At 48.6% G+C, this 23138-nt stretch overlaps 3 protein-coding genes and 1 non-coding gene across 4 annotated transcripts in view; 2 read left to right on the top strand and 2 right to left on the bottom strand.

Moving 5' to 3' along the window:
• LOC137588938 (proteasome activator complex subunit 4B-like) overlaps nucleotides 1-8843 on the bottom strand; it is a 28100-nt gene extending 19257 nt beyond the window's left edge. Inside the window, exons 1-13 of the mRNA XM_068306294.1 lie at nucleotides 8008-8843; nucleotides 7213-7353; nucleotides 5767-5883; nucleotides 5191-5235; nucleotides 4905-5054; nucleotides 4598-4661; nucleotides 3993-4067; nucleotides 3776-3898; nucleotides 3594-3686; nucleotides 3337-3515; nucleotides 2046-2132; nucleotides 553-739; nucleotides 153-242 (exon numbers count right to left, since the gene is read on the bottom strand). Coding sequence (XP_068162395.1) covers nucleotides 153-242; nucleotides 553-739; nucleotides 2046-2132; nucleotides 3337-3515; nucleotides 3594-3686; nucleotides 3776-3898; nucleotides 3993-4067; nucleotides 4598-4661; nucleotides 4905-5054; nucleotides 5191-5235; nucleotides 5767-5883; nucleotides 7213-7353; nucleotides 8008-8198 — 1542 coding nt within the window. The 5' untranslated portion in view covers nucleotides 8199-8843. The remainder of the gene's footprint in view (nucleotides 1-152; nucleotides 243-552; nucleotides 740-2045; nucleotides 2133-3336; nucleotides 3516-3593; nucleotides 3687-3775; nucleotides 3899-3992; nucleotides 4068-4597; nucleotides 4662-4904; nucleotides 5055-5190; nucleotides 5236-5766; nucleotides 5884-7212; nucleotides 7354-8007) is intronic.
• A 1344-nt stretch (nucleotides 8844-10187) lies between these two features.
• Nucleotides 10188-19320, top strand: LOC137588939 (thrombospondin-2-like). Its single transcript, XM_068306295.1, has 21 exons — nucleotides 10188-10287; nucleotides 10420-10901; nucleotides 10983-11116; nucleotides 11547-11741; nucleotides 13271-13364; nucleotides 13511-13675; nucleotides 13759-13935; nucleotides 14017-14190; nucleotides 14260-14390; nucleotides 14577-14711; nucleotides 14795-15013; nucleotides 15093-15200; nucleotides 15280-15439; nucleotides 15509-15627; nucleotides 15709-15943; nucleotides 16012-16239; nucleotides 16310-16440; nucleotides 16543-16683; nucleotides 16765-16862; nucleotides 17836-17975; nucleotides 18862-19320. Exons 2-21 carry the CDS (start codon nucleotides 10838-10840, stop codon nucleotides 18867-18869), a joined length of 2856 nt encoding a protein of 951 aa, XP_068162396.1. The 5' UTR covers nucleotides 10188-10287; nucleotides 10420-10837; the 3' UTR covers nucleotides 18870-19320.
• Nucleotides 19321-19740: 420 nt separating this feature from the next.
• LOC137588942 (potassium channel subfamily K member 1-like) lies at nucleotides 19741-22881 on the top strand. The gene is made up of 3 exons (XM_068306298.1): nucleotides 19741-20216; nucleotides 20434-20838; nucleotides 21664-22881. Exons 1-3 carry the CDS (start codon nucleotides 19865-19867, stop codon nucleotides 21969-21971), a joined length of 1065 nt encoding a protein of 354 aa, XP_068162399.1. The 5' UTR covers nucleotides 19741-19864; the 3' UTR covers nucleotides 21972-22881.
• On the bottom strand, nucleotides 22508-22593 carry trnay-gua (transfer RNA tyrosine (anticodon GUA)). The gene is given in 2 exon segments: nucleotides 22508-22543; nucleotides 22557-22593. It is a non-coding gene; the product is annotated as a tRNA-Tyr (tRNA).
• Nucleotides 22882-23138: the final 257 nt, after the last annotated feature.

The following is a 23138-nucleotide window of genomic DNA, read 5'->3' as shown; positions in this document are numbered from 1 at the left end:
CCCTGTCTTTGCTTTAATTGTTGAATAAAAATTGGGTTAAAAAAAAAAAGTTTTTCATCTTAAAAAATCATCTTAAAAACTTCTGCAGACGTGGATGAAGGCGGGGTTGCAACGTTTAGCCCGTCGTAGGAGCGTTTATTTACTCATTTCACCTCTGAGAGATCGCCGTGTCGAGACGGCGCGGACGAACAATCCACTAAAGGCACCAGGGTGGTGAAGGTGGCGATGAACTGGAACGTTATCTGGACACAACGGGGAAAAGGGAAGAACGGATGAGTTTGTGACGTGCTACGCTGTTCCAAAAACGTGTCATTTTATTCTGGTTTGATGGATTAAATGTCGACTGGAGACAATGAGCAAAAAGCAAGAAATCCATTTCACAATGTGAGCAAGAAGGGCCGAGCCTTTCTAATTGTGAGTTCTTCAAACTGAGATATTCATTCCACTTTAAGGGAATTATTAATCGTAGGGACCAGAGAGTTCTGGGGTTTAATCAGCGGGTGCTCGCCTAACAATTCCTCTTAATTACACGCCAACACTTTCATTACTCACCATGCACTTGCTGAAATCATTGGGGTCCACCCCTGGCAGCGAGCCGACCAGCAGCGGGAGCACATGTGCACGGCCTTCTGGGTAATGGCCGTTCGCCGAAACCAGGCTGCGCGCCATGCCGATCATGCAGGTGAGGGTGGCGGTGAGGGTGTGGGGCTCCGTCAGGGTCTCCATCGCGGCGTAGGTCCTGCAGGACGACATATAAGGTCGGTTTGGTCAGAGTCTGTCTCCGACAGGAAGAGGAAATGTTCCGGTTTCCTGGAACGTTTGGGCTCCTTTACCTGCCAGGTGTTTGTTAACACACTGTCTGCTTCCACTCATTTCACGAGTGAATTACCAACAGCAGAATCCCCCCCAGACTCCCCTTAAAATAAAATAAAGTCACGCAATTTCCGAAGCTGTTGAGTCAGGAGAAACTTAATCAACTTCGCCTAATGACTACGGCGAATTCTAAATCATTCACGCTTTCTTATTCAGCATTAAATACCTTGAATTATTTCGTTCTTAGTAAAAAGTGACAGTCTGTTGCATCACCGCCGCCAGCCTGCCTGCCTGCCGCTCCGTCTAATGAGAGCGTTACCTGCCAACATCCAAGACGCCGTCTGAACGCGTCGTTTAGCACCCGAGGTACGAAGGAAGACAACATTCTATTGACGGTAAACAAGTCACACTAGGTATGTAATAATAGAAACATAAATAAGCCCGTAAAGCCCGAATCTTTGGTGACTTTGGGGCGGCGGGGAGGGGGGGTCCCCAGAATTTGTTGAAAAAAGACAAAAGTTTTTGCGAGTTTGTTGAGAAAGAGGAATGAGGATGAACTTTGAGAAATGCTGCCGATGACAAATTCTTGACTGTTTGGGTTCGTCGGTTGGGCTAAAGTTGGATATTTACGTGGAATTTTATGAGTTAATTCTTTATTTGTTCACGTTTTCTTCCTTGTTTGTTTGTTTGTTTATGCCACATGTGTCAAACTAAAGGCCCCGGGGGCCAAATGTGGCCCTTCACATCATTTTATGCGGCCCGCGAGAGCATAAAAGGTCAGAGTATCTTAAAAAAAAAAAAAAAAGGTCAAAAGTGTGCTTTGACCAAAACTACATTTCCCACAATGCAGTAATTCATTCCATTTGAACATTGACACGAACGTTTTGAACAAAATTAATGTTCTAACTTGTGTCTGATGTTACTTTTCTTTATTGATAGTTTGATCCTTGATTGATGGAGTTCTGTGGGTTTGATCACAACTTAGAAGGATTTATGTTAGAACAGAGGAAAAAGAAAACTTTTTTTTTTGGTAACTAATGTTTTTAACTTGAATAAGTAAGAAATTTAGAGTTACATTTACGGTACGTTACATTGAGTTACATTTAGTTACATTTATTAGTTACATCTGGCCCTTTGAGGACAGCCGTGATGCTGATGTGGCCCTCAGTGAAAACGGTTTATGCAAAACTACTGGACGGATTTCCGTATTTGGTGCAAATCCACACACTTACTTCTCCAGTACCGGCGGAATGGCGAGGTCCGGCGTGAGGAGAGCCAGGTTCTGGAGGGCGTAGGCTGCATCGGTGCTCCCGGTTTTACTGCCAGAAGAACGCAGAGATAAGACGGCGTCAACAACAACAACGACGACGATGACAACAACAAGCAACATCCCGCGACACCCCTGAATTCAACATTTTACCCTGACCTACTTTCATAGGTCAGGGTCATTTCATAAAAGACCCACGATCCACCATGTAACTGGTGCATTCCATCCGTCATGAGGTTTCAGAGATGTGTGCCTGAAAAGGTACAAAAGTGAAAATGTGACCTTGACCTACTTGGTCAAGGTCATCATCTCATTTTTATCGCCTTTGCTGCCTGATTAATCTGCTTTTTCTTTCATTTTTCCATCTGCAACGGTTGCAAAGATATTTGGTGGACGGACGGACAAACACATCAACACTGACCATTACATCACCGCTTTACGGGACGCAACGACACAGGGGCAGATAATCACACATGACCTACATCTTTATCCAGATTAGGAGCGTTGATGCCGAGGCCTCCATCTCTAGACCGGTGACGGCGTTAAATGACCGACTGGCGCCTGAAACACCTCGGAATTACGGAATAAAACATCGCTAGGTGAAATGTGCTTAAATATTTGTGATATATAACTCCAAACGTCTTCACTTCTCAGACAGATTAAACGCCGGATCGGCGAATCGATGGCAGAACTCTGTTAGCAGAGAAAGACTCGAACGGTGGACAGGAATCTAATAACCTGGACGTAAGAAGTCAAATACGGAGTCAGGATCTATGAGTCAAACCGACGTCCCGGTTCGAAAGACGTATCTCCAGAGGGGAAAAAAATAAAATAAAATCGCGGGTATTAAATGTGAGTTAATGCCGATTAGCACAGACTGCACGCCGGAACACTCACACCAACTCCCACAGAGAATCTAAATCCATTTCTAACGGAGTCTATCGGCCTTCCTCCACACCGTCTCACTTTTAAATGTCATCTCACAGCCTATTTTTACAGGCTCCTACAGGCTGATATATATTTATTCTGCGCTTCTCTCCTTTTTTTGTACTTTACTGATTTTTTTCCACGATGCCACTTTTTGCTCTTTCTTTCAACCCCTTATGTTTGTTCCATGTTATCACGCTCTATAAATAAACCCCTGACTGAATAATGAGCAGAAAAAGGTTTCATTAGTGAGCTGCGCCCGCGTTGGATTTCACCACCAGGGGTCCCACTTGAGTCGGTATCGGCGACCGTCAACCGAGGTGCGGTACCTGAACATGGCCAGCAGGGTGGCGCCGATGATGCTGCGTGTGAACTCCTGCAGATCCTCGTCCGTCAGCTTTTGACTCTCAGGAACCAGCGTGATCCAGCAGGGGGCGGCGTGGCGTTCCCGATGCACGCGGCGCACCACGCTGGCCGGGAGGCGCTGGAGGAGGCGCATCAGGCGGGACTGCAGGGGAACGTCAAGACGTTAACGCCGTCGCACAACCGACGGCGTGACAGGAAGCGGAGTGCGGGGGAGACTCGCCTGCCAGCGACCGTGATTGGACGGATGGTAGAAGGAGGCGATGCTGTTGAAGAGGCAGGTCAGCTGCTTCTGCGCGGGGTTTCCTTCGCCGCCCTGCAGGGAAGGGAGCCAATCAGGGGCGTAATGAAGCGGCGGAGGTGAAATACAAAGTTTTTGACGGTATTTCTACGAAATGCGCGTACCAGCAGCGCCGTGATCCATAGCACCAAGTGTCCGATGTCGTAGGAGTTGGTGAGGTAGCGCGGCGCCACCATCTGGCTGACCCCGACTGGAAGGTTCAGGCTGCGCAGGATCCTGGTGAAGATCTACGCAAAACACAAGTGGAGCTTTTATTTCCGAACGTCCAAATAAAAATATTAACGAACTTTTCGAACGAACACAACTCTGACCCTGACTCACCGTGGGAATATACGGCGTCCAGTCCACGTAGCCGATGTTATCGTTGGCGAGGCGAGCGAACAGGTTCACGAGGTGCTGCAACAAGGAGAACGGATCAAAAGCAGGAAAAAGAACATTCCCAGAACAGGAGTCTGACGTTCCAAGAATTAAATATAGACACTCAGAAAAAGGAAAATACAAAACGATATGTTCGAGCGGAGAGGAGGAGGAGGAGGAGGAGGAGGAGGAGGAGGAAGGGCGAAGGCAAAAATGGAAAATCTTGCATGGTTGGAAAACGGCATTATTTTAATAACATCTCAATAACTGTCATCGGGAAATGTTGGAAAGGATATCGATCCAAATGAGTCGGCTCTTTTTAGGAAACTGGGGGAGCAGAGCGATCCATCGATCGTTAAAATAATATTTATATGGAAACCCGAGGAGCGGAATTTTCACTGATTTCAGCTTCGTGGGATTTCTGTGCTGGATGAGGAATTTATCTCCTGAGCCAGCGAACCGCTTGTGAATATAGCTGTCACATTAAAATTAAAGTGTGTGTGTGTGTGTGTGTGTGTGTGTGTGTGTGTGTGTGTGTGTGTGTGTGTGTGTGTGTGTGTGTGTCTCACCCCTTCCCAGCTCGGCTGATTTTGCACCGACATCCAAAGAGTCATCAACTCATCAAACCACAACCTGAAAACACACACACACACACACACACCATGTATTAACATAGTCACACACACCTGAAGCAGACTCCTCCCCCCTTCCTGCCCCGCCCCCTCCCCTATAGAACCTGGAGCAGTTTTAGGAACACCGAAACGGAAACGCGTTCCCTAGTAGATTCAGGTTCCCCAGAGGATGAACCAGCCTCACAACCCCCCCCTCCAAACGAAATTTATGACACCTACTATGGCGACGCCATGACCGACTCACCCGAAGCTCTGGCTGTGCTCCCCCGGGGGCATGATGGTGGGCAGGAACAGCTCCATATTGCTGACGGCCTTTTGCATGACCACGTCGAACACGCACAGCAGGGGGCGCCACTCAGTCAGCATCTCCTCAGTGGAGGATCCAGGGAAATACCTGGGATTTACACACACACACACACACACACACACACACACACACACACACACACACACACATTGAACTACAACACACAGCCTGATGGGATATGAAAGCGATACGGCGTTCAGAGAATAAAAAAGTCGAGTCTTACAGTCGGCAGCTTTTGATCAATGCCTTCAGGATGTGATCCACGGAGCTGGGGGGGGGACAAAGAGGAGCGTTTGTCTTCTTTGTGATGTCATCACCGAGGTTTAAAGAACGACCAACCATTATTTCCACCATCAATACATCTGTCGTCTTTTGGGAGTCAGGAAATTGTGCCGATGAAAATCTCCCAAAAGTCCAAAATAGTCAAAAAATAATAATAGGAAGCCGAGACAGACGGAATCAATCATCACTTTTTATTGATTATAAATCCTTTAGGTTTTAGTTTTAGCACTCAGTGTCAAATGGAATTTTGAGGAAAAACATGCTAATATGCAGCTAGCTGACGTAGCATCGGACGGCCAATCTGGTTGTGGCGACAGAATCTGCCTCTAAAGATCACTTTTATTCATCTCTCAGCTACAGAGAGGCGTTATCGTCTACTTTATTCCCCCAAAATGTCAAACTTCTTCGGGGATAACGGCGGCCGCGGCCGCCAAAAGATCAGGATGCTGGGAAAAACGCAGGCGAATGGAAACGCTAAAAAGGTTAAAAAAACAAACAAAAAAAAACCCCTTCTTACTTTGGGAACCAGATGAGTCCCAGATGTTCGGTTTTGGAGTACACCACCCTCTCGTAGAGGTCGTAGAGCGGTCGCCACGGCAACTGCAGGTCATCCCGCGACAGCAGTTCCTTCTTCCTGTTGGAGAAAAAGGAAGTCGAGACTTTTAACATTCAAATCCGAGGCGGGACCATGTGACTGTGATAACACGGGACGTGAGGAACCAGCAGGGCGCCGGGGGGTGTGGGAGGGGGGGGCAGAACCGTCATCCTGATGGAGGCCAAACGCGGCGCCATGACAACCTCCCGACATGTATGCAAACACGAGCCGTCGTTCCTCGTGTTCACGAAGCGTTTCCAGATTTGACGGCTGCAGGCATTAGTAATTTACAGGTGTAGACTCGCTTGGTAGAAAAGACCAGACCCCCCCCACCCACCCACCCCCATCAGGGTCTCCGTGGAGAGAAATGAAGACTTTAACATCTGAGAAGTGAAACCAGCCTACAAAACTTACCCTTCACTGTGATTCTTGACTTTTCAAACAGCGTGTTGAGCTTATAAATTAGACGCCGCGCCGCTGAAGAGCACTTACAAAAGCTTTACGGCTCAGCGGGAGTCCTGATTACTCCTGAGAATTACTCAAGTTACTTCTTTACAAAAAGAATCTCCATCCAGGAGCGGCTTCTTCTGGAGAGTCGAGCGAATAACACCAAAAAAAAAAACGTTTCCACGGCTTCAGATTCCTCCCCGTCGGCTCCTTTCCTCGCTCGTCTACCAGCGACGGAACAAACTCTCACCAGGGACGTTTGATAAATGGAAGCACGAAGGAAAAGACAATCGAAGGGAAAGGCGGGAGGAAAGAACAAATAAATAAATAAATAAAACGCGCCGATTGAGACCTGACGCGTGATGTCGAGAATCAGATCCATCTCTCAGGCGGTACGCAGTTCACCTGGAACGTCTAATGGAAAACACTCGACTAGATTAGACGCCGTTTGGTGACTGATGTCAAGAGTCGTGGAAACGACGGGAGACAACTGGGAGGTGATGGATGCGACCGTCTCCGATAACGACCTGCCGGCGGTGGAGCGGCGACAGATCTGATCCGAGATGAAAAAAAAAGAGGGGGAGTCGTGATGGAGGTCCGGACTCAGAAAGCAGGAACCGTGGACGCTTTACCGTCTGATCCCAAACGCGTTCACATGACAACTTCAAATTTAAAGTTTCATTTTGTTGAAGGGAGAAAGTTGCAAAAAAAAAATTTTTTTTTTCGACTTTGAAAACTTTCCACAAATCATGAATGAGAGCAACTTCAAAAGTTATTTTTAAAAAAAAAAGGAATCCAGCTGAGGTCAAAGGTCACACTCAGACACACTTGAGAGAATTTCCTCAGCCGTTTCAGACGAGTCAAAATCAGCAAAAATCTAATTTTGTTTGATTGTGTGTGTGCACCCCCGTGTAAACCCACTTGAGGAGCTGGATGAGCAGCCGGGCGTAGCTCTGCATCATGTGCGGCTCCAGGTTGGGTAGCGTGACCAACTCGTACAGCAGCTTGATGAAGAGGATGTGGTCGTCTTTGCTGAACCTTCGGCCGTAGAGCTTCAGGAATCTGAGGGCAGAGGTGAAAGGTGGGGGGGGGGGACAGGCTGATCACTTCCTGCTTCCTGCAGCTGATCCATTTACCCTAACGACACACCCTCAGTGACCCGCTGTCACCAACAGGAACCTGAGCCCAATGAGTTGATGCCATGTGAATAAAGTGGATTAAAAAGTCTTCTTTCTTTTTTTTAACTTTAAGTTAAAGAATGAGGAAAAACGCTGCATTTTTCCCTCTTTAAAAAAAACGGGAACAATAAACAGCTTTTTATTAAATATTTAAGCTCAAAATATTTAATGATGCAGAAATAAGGAATTATATTCAGGTAATAAACATGAAAAAAACACTATAAATTGCGTTAATACTCAGAGTTCCATACGAATAACTTCATAATTTGTCATGCTGGGGTTTATTACGGTTAATAATTTTAATATTATTATTCCCTTTCCTCTTCTGTCTTAATTTTCTTCAATGTATATTCTCCCTGTTTCTTTTTGTTTGATGAATGCTGCTGCAAAATGTAAATGTCCCAGTTTGGGATCAATAAGGTATATCTTATATCGATTCAAAAATTAGTCACGTGACAATAATTGCGCGCAATCAGCTCATCAATCAGGATCAAGTGGTGATCGACCTCCTGGAGGGTTTGTGCGCCTCCACACTTACGAGAAGAGCTTCCTGGTCCAGAACGCGACCCCGGGCCAGAGCTCCCGGACCAGGACCGCTCTGGACAGGTTCGCCTTGATCTCGGCCAGCAGCTCGGTGGCCTCCAGGTCCAACCGGTCCGAGTAGGGCAGCAGTTTGTTGTACACGATCTCCTTCTGGGGGACGAACCCCGCGTCCCGTTCCACGGTCATGTCCCACCGATTTGCTCCAGTACGCGCGCGTAAAGCTGGCAGGAAAGCGGCTCCTCTCGGTTCGGTTGTGCCTCCTGGGAACCAACTGGGAATAATCTGATGTCCGACACCGGAGCGGAAGGCAAGGCCTGGGAAAGTGTGTCACCCTAATTGATCTGCGCAGATACCCTGAGTGCGCAGGTTCCGTTATGACCTGTGCGCGCCGTGCGTCACCGCCTCACCGAGATCCACCTGAGTCCTGCGCAAGGGCGTGACGATCCAGGAGGGGGTAGGGGTGGGTTCGTGTGCGCACTACAGGTGGGGGAGTGGGGTAAAATAACCCCCACACCAGTTGCGTTGCTTTACCTATCGTCAGGGTTTGATCCCAAAAAGGTTTTTAATGCCTAAAATATTGCTGCGTCTCCTATAAGGAAACCAGGAAGGCATCCTTCTGGACTACAAATCCCAGAAGGGTTCCATCCAGGCCTGCTTGGAGATAATCTACTCAATAATAGGATCATCTGATAACTGGATTAATGCCCTTCTCCAGCTCTACTGACCCGCAGTGGCTGTTCTTGGGATAAACCGGAGTGTCCGGCGCGTTTGGTCGACCTCCATCCAGCCAATTCCCGCCTCCACGCTTCAGCTGTATCTACCTGTGCACTGAAACATGTCACAAATAAATAAATTGCTTTAAATCCCTCCCATGATGACCCCCCCCCCCTCGGCCCTTAATGCCACTTTTGTCCCTGTCTTTCCTTTCCTGTGCACCCTTCCATGTAAATCCTTTTACTTTAAGCCCATGTAATTCTCTGACCGCCGCGTGCGAAACGGGGGAAGGTCCCTGGCCTGACCGGCACCAGAGGTTGCCGCTGGCAACGAGGGCTTAGATCAGAACGGCGGTGCCGCTTGACGTCCACAGTCTGGCTGCATTTAGAGAAACCATTTAGTGAAGGATCGCTCGCTCAAAACGGCCTGGTTTACTTCGGAATCCCATCCCCACGATGACCCCTCAGTCGCTTCCACCTGTCCCAACAGCGAGGGGGGGTGGCCATCTATAAAACCGCTGCCTGACTATAAACACACAGGGAGGTCAGATATTAAGGAAAGAATGTGTCTCAGGAGTCCAGGAGCGTCTCTGGTCTCATCCAATCACATCTCTTAGTTTTTTTGTCTCTTCCTGTGAAGCCGCCTGCAGGAAACGCAGCTCGTCCTTACGTGATCTTCTGCTGGGATGTTTGGAGAATATTTGAGTGGATTTGTCGGAAATGTGTGTGTGTGTGTGTATGCATGTGTGTGTTTATGTGGGCACAGGCGCTTGCATGTGTGTCCATAAATGTGCACACACACACACACACACACACACACACACATCTGTGAGATTCATTATTTCACCAGCGGAGTCTTCAGATGGAAAATGTGATTCAGGAGCGGGATGATTCTGACCTGAAGGAGGGATGGGAGAGAGAAAGAGGGATGAAGGTGGAGGGAGAAAAGTGAGGAAAGTGATGAAGGAAGAAACAAAGGAGAGAAAAATAACGGAAGAAGAGAGAAAGGGAAGGAAGGAAAGTGATGAGAAGAAGGAAGAGAGGGAAACGGAGGAGAGGCGACGCTCCCGGTGGAAGCTGATAGTTTTGGTGTTTCACCAGTTTGTCCGTCTTTGACTCACAAGCTCCTGCAGACGTGAATGTGAACACACACACACACACACACACACACACACACACACACACACACACACACACACACACACACACACACACACACACACACACACACACACACACACACACAACAAGCCTTTCATTTTCATCAGGGATTCTAAGTGATGCCAGTTTTCCTCTTGCCAAGAAATTGGAAAACTTATTAGCTACTAAATGTGTGTGTACATGTGTGTGTGTGTGTGTATGTGTGTGTGTGTGTGTGTGTGTGTGTGTGTGTGTGTGTGTGTGTGTGTGTGTGTGTGTGTGTGTTTCACTTTGGACAGCCAGGAGTGCAAATGATGTGTCTGGGAAATCTGTGTGGAGATGTCAACACACACAGAGTTCCTTCCATCCAGCTGGGTTTCTCGCTGGGAGATGTGCAGCCCAGTTCATCGCCAGACAGATGGGTAATATATGGCCCCGCTCCTGCCTCACACACACACACACACACACACACACACACACACACACACACACACACACACACACACACACACAAACACACACACATCAGAACTTTGAACAGAACTCTGTCTCAGTCTGCAGGAGCTTCACTCGGCACTCGTTCCCACTCACTTCTATTTCTTTTGGACGCTTCGGCACCAAAACGGAGGAAACGGCACCGGACGCCGGAGAGGGAAGGAAACGAGGAGAGGAGGAAACGAGGAGAGGAGGAAACGAGGAGAGGGAAGGAAACAAGGAGAGGAGGAAACGAGGAGAGGAGGAAACGAGGAGAGGAAACGAGGAGAGAAATCCCATCAGGGCTCCCGTGGAGCAGCAGCGAGGACGAGCCTCCAGCTGTGATTTCTTATCGGGTGGGGGGGGGGCAGAAGCAGAGGACACAGCTACCAGAGGATAATTCCATCTTCCTCTTCTTCTATCTCCTCTGCAGCGGTCCAGCTTACATGGTTGTTATATTTCATTCTGAACGCATTTCTAATTGATTTGTGATCAGAAATGAGTCCGCTGAGAGCTTTCCCCTGGGTGTGGATGCTCCTCTATGCAGCAGCTGTTCACTCAGGTATTTTACTGTACATGCAGTGCGTCTGCATGTAAACGCGCGCAGACACACAAATGCAGACGTTTGCACGCTTTTCTGCAGGTGTGAGCGGCGTGAAGGTCGGAAATGCATCAGAAATCTGTCGTCATTCGTGCAAAGATCTGGTGGTGCTGCTCACCGAGATCCACGGCCTGAGAATCGTCACCAACAACCTGCTGGAGGACATGGAGAGAGTCGTAAGACGTTTTTTTTTTTAATGTAGCACCAGAAAAAAATTTTTTAAAATGAGGATGATAAAACAAAAGATAAAATGTTTCTGGACACATAAAATTAATCGAATTCTGTTCCGAGTCGACCGACCTCTTCGCTGCACTTTGCATATTTTTGAAGGGAAGAGCTTTTGGTGGGAAATCTTTTAATCCGCGGAACATGAAGCCGCATCGTTTCTCCTGGCAGCAGGCGATGGTGGTTTGTGGTGAATATCCTGGTGATTTTTTTTCTGCCAAGAAGAAAAAAAAATATATATAAAAATCAGAAAGAATACCATCAGTGTTTGAAACTCTGGCTGTGGATCAACTCCCCCAGCCACGGGACGCTGGGTGCAGATGTAAACAGAAGATAAATGCCGTTTTTCTGGTGGTGATTTGTGTTATTTGTGTCCTCAAGTCCAGAGAAAATGAGGAGATGCACGTGTCTTTGGTCGAGCTTAGCAACAGCAGCCCCGTCCGAGGTCGTAGCCGTGGCGACGGCCGTGCTCTGGATGAGGACGCCGACAGGGAGGTCTGGTGCGTCCAGGATGGACGGATATACCAACAAGGCGACGACTGGGAGGTGGACAGCTGCACCTTCTGCACGTGCCAGGTTAGTGTTGAAGAAATCAAACCTTTTTAGCTGTGAAGTGTTTCCTGGACCGGCGCCATGCTCGTCCCTGATTGGATGGAACATCTGTCATAGATAGGCTTGCATCATCGAGGTTAGATGGTAATCTTAGACCGCACAATCAGTTTCCGTGTGTAGCCTTGAGCATTTTTGGGGTTTTTTTGCAGGAAGTCCAAGTCTCCAGCCCTGATCTGGACTCCTGTCCAAGTTTCTTTGCGTTACTTTATTTATTTAGATAGATAACAGCTCAGGTCCTCAATTAACAATTCCCCTGTGCTAAAAGCATACATGGATCCAAAAATGCAAATTCAATTATCTACTTGCTGTCCTGCCAACGGAAAGTCGGTGAAGTCCACAAAACATTTTTTTTGGAGCTTCGGGGGAAAAACAAAGATAAACTGACTCAGAAGCTCTGAGATCACAAACTTGTTGTTATTTACAATCGTTTTTAAAGTTTGACTTTTCAGCCTAGCCTCCGAGTCACGCCTGAAGTCACCCACAAACATCTTCATCCAGTCCGGACGGTTGGAGGTTAGCGGCTTGAGTTTTACAAGAATCTGCCTGCGGAGCTGCCATCTGATATTTCCGTCACGGTTGAGTCCGTTGGTTTGACGCCATCACCGGCTAAAGAAACCGAAGGCGTCAGGGCGTGGCCACATAGCGGAGGGGGGGGGGGCATGCATGCTGTGGATCTAGCAGTCTAGTCTTCTCTAAGTGGATGTTAGAGCCGACAGACGCGAGGAACACAATTTCTTGTTCAACTTCTCCTGCAAGATTTTTATATTTTGGTGAATTTTTCCTTTAAATGTCAAGTTTTCACCTGTAACCCAAGAGAATCCTGTACTTTGTTGAAATCACAAACTAGAACCTGGCTCGGCTCAGACGTTAAGAACCTCCAGATCTCACATCATGTCCTATTAATTCGTTCTGATGTGTAGAAACAAGCCGTCGTGATTTTATGGCGCGTTTTTGCCGCGGCTCCAGATGACGCTAGCATTGATCTTCTCTTCCAGCTTGTGCCAAGAAAACTAATAAGCATGTTTTTTCCAAAATGTCAAACTATTCATCTTAAACCAGTCGGGGAAATACTTCATTTATTTCTTCTCATTTATTATGCTTACTTCATCCTCCTGCCGGAGTTTGTTTCTCTTCTTAAAAATAGTTTTTGTCTAGGATAAATTAAGGCAGCAGCCGTTCCTCCGACCCGGTCAGGGTTTACCAGAACATCTGGCTCAAATTGACACGGATGGACTTTTTTTATGCTACAAATTTTGAATGTTTGTGAGGTGAAAAGTGAAGAAAAGAAAATGAATAGAGGAGGAAACAGACACAGGAAGCAGGAAGTGGGAAAAGTGGTCAGTCATAATCATAAACGTTGTTTGAAAAGGAAGTTTTAAACAGGACAGGTGAAACAGTTTGGTTCAAAACAGACAGGAAGTGAGGGGATTACCCTTCAAAATAAAACAGGAAATGACAAATGATGACTTGTGTGTATCTTCTTCCCCACTTAGGATGGGGATGTGAGGTGTCAGCAGGTCTCCTGTCCTCCGGTGTCCTGCGTCAGTCCTTCCTTCATCGATGGGGAGTGCTGTCCCGTCTGTCTCAGTGAGTTTGGTCCAAAAAATGTCCAAAAACGTCCAAAAAGTGTTCTAATCCATAACCTCTGGTCGTGCCACGACGTCGTCGTGTGTGTGTGTGTGTGTGTGTGTGTGTGTGTGTGTGTGTGTGTGTGTGTGTGTGTGTGTGTGAAGATGATGAAGACGTCTGGTCCCCGTGGACCGAGTGGACTCAGTGCTCGGCCACCTGTGGACGTGGGGGGCAGCAGAGGGGCCGGTCCTGCAACGGCATTGTCCCGTCCTGCATGGGGCCGTCACTCCAAACCCGCGGCTGCATGCTGATGAGGTGTAGCCACAAAGGTGAGAGGTCGCCTAGCAACGCTCGCACAAATTCACTGTCAAATTAAAAGCATGGAGCAGTGATGGTTCTGCTTCCTGTCCAGGGCGTGCCAATGGGAACTGGGGCCTTTGGTCACCGTGGTCACCGTGCACAACCACTTGCGGCGGCGGCGACATCACACGTGTTCGTCTCTGCAACAACCCCCCCGCACAGATGGGCGGTAGAGGATGTCCCGGCAGCGCCAGGGAGACGCGACCGTGTAACAACACGGTTTGCCCCGGTGAGTCCGCCGGCACCCACGCAAATCCACACCAAAACACCCGAACTACCCCCCCTACTGGTAGGTGACGTGTGTTTGTAGTTTCAGGAGGCTGGACCAGCTGGACCCAATGGTCAGGCTGCTCTGAGACCTGCGGGGGCGGGCTTATGAGTCGCCACCGCCAGTGTTCAAACCCCGCCCCTACAAATGGTGGGAAACACTGCTCCGGCGATGCCACAGACTACGAAGCGTGCAACAAAAAGCCATGTCCTACAGGTGACCTTTAACCCCTGTTCGTATCATCAACTACAAGGATAACGCTAAACACAGACATTATTTTTGCAGACATGTGCATGAAGTCCAGTCCGTGTTTTCCTGGGGTGACTTGCACGTCTCATAGCGACGGATCGTGGGAATGCGGACGCTGTCCGTTGGGTTTGAACGGCAACGGCACTCACTGTGAGGACGAGAACGAGGTAAGGAATAGAGGAAGGTAGGCTCTACCACTAACGGGACGCTAGGTCATCATCAGAACTGATCGTGTCATGACCTGAAACTTTTATCTCATCACACAAGTTCTAGGAAATTGTCGTGTGGCGGCGTGAAGCGGATCTGATCTGATCTCGGACTCTGAAACGAGGATAATCTGTCTATCTCCGCAGTGTGAAGTGGGGGGTGTGTGTGTGACTGAGTGTGTGAACACCGACCCGGGCTACTACTGCCTGCCCTGTCCTCCTCGCTACAAAGGCCCCCAACCGTTTGGCCTCGGCCTGCAGGACGCCCGGCGGAACAAACAGGCAGGACTTTCCCTCCGCCGCTCTTTCATCGGGTATTTTCAGATCTGGTGTGTCTTTTTTTCAAATGTTTGCTTTGGCCGTAGGTTTGCGAACCATACAATCCCTGCAAAGACAACACACACACTTGCCACAAGTTCGCCGAGTGTGTGTACCTGGGCTTGGCATCGGAGGTTCTGTTCAAGTGTGTGTGTGGCATCGGGTTCGCGGGCGACGGCTTCCTGTGCGGCGAGGACTCCGATCTGGACGGCTGGCCCAACAACCGCCTGACCTGCAAACAGAATGCGACCTATCACTGCCAGAAGGTACAGGGAGAAGAAAACGCCTCCCCTGATTGGCTGGCTGTGCTCTGATGTCACTGATGTGAGTTGCGATTGCCTCCAGGATAATTGCCCCATGCTGCCGAACTCTGGACAGGAAGACCTGGACATGGACGGACAGGGAGATGCCTGCGATCCTGACGATGACAACGACGACATCATCGATGACAGGGTGGGGCTCGGACTGACTTAATGATGTCATAACACATCTGCTGTATGTGTGTGTGTTCACACGTGTGTGTTCGGTGCAGGATAACTGCCCGCTGGTGTACAACCCGGTGCAGTTTGACTCGGACAGAGACGGCATCGGCGACAGCTGCGATAACTGTCCGTTTGACAGCAACCCGCTACAGACGGACACCGACCACAACGGCGAAGGAGATGCCTGCAGCGTCGACAACGATGGAGACGGTAGGAGTCTGGATCCCCATTGGTCGGACCGCTCCTAGAGTCGACGCCCACCTGTGTTTGTCTACGCAGAGGTTCAGAATGACCGGGACAACTGTCCCTTCATCTACAACACGGACCAGAGGGACACCGACCTGGACGGTGTTGGGGACCAGTGTGACAATTGCCCTCTACTACACAACCCAATGCAGGTGCAACAAAAACACACAACGCATGATTAAAAACAGACAAAAGATTGTGAAAATGACTCAGATGTGTGTGTGTGTGTTTAGCTCGACTCCGACAGTGACCTTGTGGGCGACCTGTGCGACAACAACAACGACATCGACGAGGACGGCCACCAAAACTCCCTGGACAACTGTCCCTACATCGCCAACAGCAACCAGGCCGACCACGACGGCGACGGCAAGGGAGATGCCTGCGACCACGACGACGACAACGACGGTATCCCGGACGACCGAGACAACTGCAGACTGGTGTCCAACAGGGACCAGCTGGACTCTGACGGTCAGTTTTGGTGAAGGAGATATTTCGATAAACACGTGAACAGGAAGTTACGTGTTTGCCTCTCGCAGGCGACGGGAGCGGAGACGCATGCTTCGACGACTTTGACAACGACAGCATTCCGGACGCGTTGGACCCCTGCCCGATGAACCAGGACATCAGTTCCACGGACTTCAGGAGGTTCCAGGTGGTGTTGCTGGACCCCACAGGTACCACCCAGTCGGACCCCCTGTGGGTGATCCGCAGCCAGGGCACCGAGCTACTGCAGACGGCCAACTCGGACCCGGGCATCGCTTTAGGTCAGATCCAACGTCAAGAAGTTGACGTATCAATGTTGACCTGAAAGACTAACGCTCTTCACTTGAACAGGATACGACAAATTCAGCGCCGTGGACTTCAGTGTGACGTTTTACGTGAATACCAACCGAGACGACGACTACGCGGGGATTGTGTTTGCCTACCAGTCCAGCCGTCGCTTCTACGTGGTCATGTGGAAACAGGTGATGACGGCACCTCATCCCGCCTCTAATAATGGAAGAGAAAGCGGACTTGGACTTGATAATCGCTCTTTATTGCTACATTTTTACCTGCTGTGAGATCAGGTGTCGCAGGCATACTGGGAGAAAAAACCAACCAAAGCTTTCGGCACGGCGGGCGTCTCCATCAAGGTGGTCAACTCCACCACCGGTCCAGGGGAGTATCTACGAAACGCCCTGTGGCACACCGGAAACACCAGACACCAGGCATGAGTCAACTCTTCCTTAACAGATAAACCTGAACCAACAGACTAACCAGTCTCTAACGAATCGGTTCTTCTCTTCCAGGTCAGAACATTATGGCACGACCCCAACAAAATTGGCTGGAGGGATTACACCGCCTACCGCCTGCACCTCATCCACAGACCCAAGACTGGGTTCATCAGGTACAAGCAGTTCCATTTAAATGGATGCTGGTCCATTTAAGTCCATTTTAAGTGTGTCACTAGTAGAACGGCCCCATGGGGGTTGTGTGCACTTGGCTTTGGGTCGGTTTCTTCTCTGGTTCCCTTTAAGAGACGTCTTGGACTTTATTTTTAAACAGTTGTGCGAGCTTCAAATCTCGTTAAACACATTCCTGAACAAAATATTAATAAAAAATAAAACTCCATGACACAGCAAAGAAAAGGAGTCTGTAGAAAGCAGTACATCTTTAAGAATAACTGCTTAAAGTGTGAGAATGAGACCTGTGAAAGGAGAAAATTCACCCACAGATGTTCATAGAGGATTCTTTCATCTCCAGCACTTTTTTTTTTATTGTAACCACTCAAATTTACTCTTTTGTTCTGCTCCCTTCTCCTCGACCAGCTCCTTCTCCGTCTTCTCACCTCCCGCTAATGGAGGAGTCGGCGCCGCTTAGTGCCGTTGATGTGTAGAAAAGCCAGAACGCCGTATAAAGCGAAGTTCGGGAGCACGGCGCTAAATGAAGGCACGCCGAACCCGGTTGTAAAGAAAGTTGTGTTGAAAGACCAAAGTCACGGCTGCGCCGCTGAATGAATGAATGAACGCTCATTGAAAGCACGAGTGAAAAGAAGCTTCTGCACTGTGATGGCGAAGGACAAACACACTTTGATCATTTTTGTACGATGTGAAGCTTTCGCTGTCACGGCTTTAAATATAGCTCCGTTTGACGTCACACCCTGGCCGTTGATTCAGAGATAGTAAGAAGCCACAAGGTCAGAAGCATAAACAGTAAACTTGACTGACCTCAAAGAAATAACACCTCATGAATTCATTAGTTGCTGTACTCTCTAAGTGTTAGCATGCCCCATTTAGCACCTAAGGAAGCAGAGGTCACGGCCCCTGTTGGGTTCCTCTTCCTGTGTCCGTATGTTGAGTTGCGTGGCGTTCCCTTTGCAGGGTGGTGGTGTACGACGGCAGGGAGATTCTATCCGACTCGGGGGCGGTGTACGACCACACCCTGGCCGGAGGCAGACTGGGACTGTTTGTCTTCTCCCAGGAACACGTCCTCTTCTCAGACCTCAGATACGAGTGCAGAGGTGAGTCGATATTTGTGGAATATAATATTCTTGTTTTTGAAATATTTGGTTCTCAAACTGAGGACAAACGAGAGGACATACGGCTGTTTTGTGAGGGCGGGGCTTCTGTTTGATAATACCGGTTACTCATCAACATACGGACATACTAAGTTCAATCTGTAATCACCATCACCACTCAAGTTTATGTCATTTCACTCGACTTAATGTCTGCCCAACACAAATACTGGACTCTTAATATCACTAGAAAACCGTTAAAAGCACATGTTACTGTACAATAAATAAGAATAAAAAAAATGTGTTATATTAAAACACGTACGTATAGTTCCAATATCTACCGTTAAGCGTGACTTGTGATTAAAACACTTCAAGGAACTCTCCACCGGTTTTTGAGATCAACAACAACAGTCAGAGTAAGTTGATGATGTTGATGATCCACTGTACGCTACTGTAGCATGTAGCATGTAGCTCACCTTTAGCGTAGCTGTTGTTGATCTGCTGTACTGTAGCACGTATGGTACTGTGGAGCTTACCTTTAGAGAGAAGGAAGAGGAGAGAGATGTTACTGTGGGTCAGAGGCTGAGTTGTCATGACAGAGATGGTCACCACGACCACTATCTTCACTAGTCTTTGCTTAATCATCCATGGTAAACAGTCAAGTATCCAAGTTAAGAAGCCTGAAGCTCTGAGATGCTAAGAGACCAAAAAAACCCAACGAGAGACGAGTGTTGGAGCTGTGTGAATGTAGTGGTGCTGCCCCTGCTGAGGTTGTGGTAGAAAGTGGAACTGCAGGACGACAGATATGGCGGAGCGCGTTTGTTCGCATCTCTGAATGGTCGTATGTTGAGGACTAGCCGTCTATCAAGTCTTTCTGTTTTCCCCTCCTCAGATAACTGAACAAGCCTCCAGACATCAGCATCAACTCTGGAGAATCCTAATGCAGCGGAGGCTCACAGAGGAAGGGCAGGACGACCAAACCCAGACTATTGATTAGTGACATCATCTATCTATCAGCTTTTTATGCCACAGTATTGATCGCAGGCTGTGTATGACTGTAAGTCTCAAACAGCATTTCTAGTGACAGTTACCCCTCGCTGCTTCTACTTGCTTTTCGCTGCTGGTTGTAAATAATAATTTATTGCCAGATGCCAGATATGAAAGAGGGGGGGGGGTAGATTGCTGGTGGGAGGGTGGGGCACTGAGCAGATGTCTGGTGGTAATTCAACAATAAAATACTTGTTTGTTTTTCCCCCCAACTGTTTATTTATTTATTTAATTTTATTTGCTGGGGCCTCGATGGAGTTGCAGAAACGTGGTCTCTAGCGCCCCTCAGCGTTGAAAATATTTATTGCAGTTGCGGATTGAAGAATAAAAAAAAATCTTTTTTAAAAAAAAAACCTTTTATTACAGAAATTGGATGTGTTCCAATTATCCAAGCCAACATTTACTTTCCACCAGTGTGAAAATCAAAACTGTCGTAATGTTTTGCTGATAAATAAATACCGGAAGAAGTGAGCAAACAGAATCTTTAAATACTCCTCCTTCAGTTTTATTCCCTTTATTCCCGTCTTTATTCCTGCTGCTCTGTGATTTTTCCCAGGAATAGATTTGGCTCTCCAAAGAGACCTGATCCGGAGTCTCGGCTGAATTCAATCCTTTGTTGTCACTCAAACATCCACCCGTTAAACCGGTTGGGGAGGAAAGTGTGGGCGCGCACATTCCGGGCGCGCACCCGAGCGAGCGCACACCTTCTCTTTGTCTCTCTCTTTCTTTTTCCATCTGGGCCGTCGTGTGAGTGACGTCAGCGGTATCTGGTGATGTAAAGAACGAGGAAGACTCTCCCCAAGGTTAGAAAAAAAAAAAAAACTTTCTATCTCACCTGGGCTCCAAGTATGGCGCGCACCTGTGCTGACGGGAGGTGCGCTCGTTTCGCGGAGCGCCACCGCACCACGCTGAATTTCGCCGCGTTAGTCATCGGTTACATCGTCTACCTCCTCATCGGTGCCAGGATCTTCTCCGCCATCGAGCTGCCGTACGAGAACGAGCTCCGGCGGGAGCTGGTCGAGGCCCGGCGCGCGTTCCTGACCAACCACACCTGCGTGTCCGAAGCGCACCTGGAGGAGCTGCTGGTCCGGGCGCTGGTGGCCAGTAACTACGGAGTGTCCGTGATCCACAACAGCACCACGCACAACTGGGACTTCGTGTCGTCGCTGTTCTTCGCCAGCACCGTCCTGACCACCACAGGTGAGTTCCGGTGTCGACAGGTAAGGCTGGAGGGTGAAATTACATCCGATCGGAGCCAATAACGACCTCACATTTGGAGAAAAAAAAGAAAATAAAAGTCATTGAGGGAGAAATCTAGTTTGAAAAGTTGGGATAAAAGTTCTTGTTAGTGGGAGCAGCATCCTCTTTTACTTTGCGTGTTTCCACACATGACGTCATGATGTATCCCCCCCCCCAGGATACGGTCACACCGTTCCTCTCTCCTCCGAAGGGAAGGCCTTCTGCATGTTCTACGCCCTCTTCGGCATCCCCATCACCCTCTTCTTCCTCTCCGTGGCGGTACACCGGCTCATGCTCCTGGTGACCCGACGCCCGGTGTCCTTCCTCCACCGCCGGTGGGCGCTCTCCAAACCCAACCTCTCCACGGCGCACGCCGTCTGCCTGGCCCTCATCATCTGCCTCCTCTTCCTCATCGTCCCTGCGGGGATCTTCACCACCCTGGAGAAGGACTGGAACTACATGGAGTCTCTGTATTTCTGCTTCATCTCCCTCACCACCATCGGATTAGGGGATTACGTCCCCGGAGCCACCCACAGCAAGAAGAACAACCCGCATCCACAGCTCTACAGGCTCGCCATCACAGGTGAGGAGGAAGTTCCCATCCAGACCATAATAACCTTGTGATTCCAGGTGCGCTTGATTTCCTAAATGACTTGTGAGGCGGGAAATATCCGGGATTTCACAGGGATTTAGAAAAATGAACGTGTTTGTGTCCTAAACATTCTCAACAGCCCATAGTAATGCTTGTGATTGTATTGTAAACACGATACCATGGCAACCTGAGAAGAGTTTAAATACCTGAATCTCCCAAAGAGGGGGTCAGGATGGAGAATCCTGGTGGATCGTCTTCAAACCGGAAGCTTCAGTCCCAGCATGTCGATTTAAACCAATCAGAATGAGGGCCACTCCCAATTTACTGTAGTTCAGTGTAGTTCACCTAGAGGGCGCTCTAGAGGCAGAATACAGAGAATAGAACTGGTTCCGACCCAACACACCTGCCAGGAGTCAAGAACTAAACTAAAATTCATTGTTTTTATTTTATTTATTTCCTCCAAATTTCATAAAATCCTGTTCATCCATTTAAATATAGATATTATGTCACCTCATCCCAATTTAAATTAACATACTCATGGACTTCCTGCTGCAGAGACTCTGTGACCCCCCCCCCCCACACACACACACACCTGAGATTAAAACATAATAATCAGACAGTAGATTTTTATTGATCATGAATTTCATGTTTTCCTGGAGGGTAAATTCAGCCTCTCTGGCCGTGAAACCGTGAGACCAACAACACCTTTTATTTATTCATCAAACCCACATTTGCCCTGAGTCACCTCTCCCCGGGCCTTTGTTTTACACTTCCTTTTTGTCCTGTGTGTGTGTGTGTGTGTGTGTGTCCTCCCAGCCTACCTACTGCTGGGCTTGGTGTGTGTCCTGGTTGTCCTGGAGACGTGTTGCGAGCTCCCCCAGATCAAACGCCTCAGACAGACCTTCTACCACGAGAGTGTTCGCGAGCTGGACGGCGAGACCACCAACATCATCGACCACGACTACGTCAGCGACAATCTGACGGACGCTACAGACCATGTGACCCCCGACCACCCTCCGAGCATCCCGTCCGTGTCGCAGCAGGCCGCGTCCCTGAGGCAGAAGAGCAAGCCGCCGCCCTACACCACCGCATCTGAGACCGTCGTTAATGGAAACCTACGGTGACAGCCGGGAACACGTTGGATTGGTGGACTGGGTGTTCAGGCTGCGGTAGTTTGACGACTGACTGAAGGTGTTAGTGTAATATGTGACGATCCCGTGTATATTCATGTGTAAAAGTACATGCAAGCTAGTCGTTAGTCAAAGACAGACTTCCATGTTAAGTGGCGTTCCAGCAGGAACCGCCCTGAGACTATCTGGACGACTTTGTTTTCTTGTTCTGCCCTGTTGCTCCACTCCCTGCAGATAAGAGCTGGATCGGTGGCATAGAGGAAGGGCCTGGTCCCAAACGGAGGGAAGCCCCACAAGTTTCCACTTCCTGTCTTAGTCTTGATACTAGAATTCCAAAGAGGCACAGTTTACTCTGGAGGAGTTCAAATATTAGCTTAACTCATTAAAGAAGATCAACTTTATTGATCGCCTGTAGGGGAACTTTTTCCATTTTAGCAGTTAGGTTGTTATTTACTTCTTCTCCACGCAGGTCTTGAACCGCCCTCCTGTCCAAAAGCCCAAGACTGAGCTATTGACGCCCCAAAAGGGCATCCTTCGAGCCGGATTTGAACCAGCGACCTAAGGATCTCTATTGAACACCTACAGTCCTCCGCTCTACCAACTGAGCTATCGAAGGAGACACTCAGTCTATGGTGTGTTTTGCATAGGAAATGTCCTTGTTTGGAAGTCGTAAAGCATCCAGGACATCCAGGCGTACCATCTGTCTGGTTTGCATTAGTGGCAGGATTCCAGGAAGGAGGTCCGGCCACAGTGAGGAGTCGTCCACCTCATCAAAGGGTGTTTGCTCGTGATTTGTGGTCGTCAGCTCCTGATGGTATGCTGAAGCACTCACACGGCCCCAAGTTTGCAGTGATGCATTCAGTTGTTTGTATTCTGTCATCAATAAAAGCTGCTTGAACTGTAACATTCATTAACACCAAGCGTGAACCGATGGACTCGCCGAGGACGGGTGTTTGTTCAGAGCCACTCCGTGTTTGATGTGATAGAAACATGTCAGGATGTTTGGAGTTTTAAAGGCTAAAACCCTTAAAACGTAAAACCCCAACTACCTTTATATGCAGTGGGAAAACAGAGCTGCTTCCAGTGGAGGCCCAGGTTCCATTTTCAAGATTTCAGAGAGCCGTTGATTCAGCTGTATGATCATTGTGGAGTAGAGAGTTG

Source organism: Antennarius striatus, chromosome 21 (assembly GCF_040054535.1).
Source record: "Antennarius striatus isolate MH-2024 chromosome 21, ASM4005453v1, whole genome shotgun sequence".
Lineage (NCBI taxonomy): Eukaryota > Metazoa > Chordata > Actinopteri > Lophiiformes > Antennariidae > Antennarius > Antennarius striatus.
The sequence above is the reverse complement of the archived record's forward strand: the minus strand, read 5'-3'. Positions and strand labels throughout refer to the sequence as shown.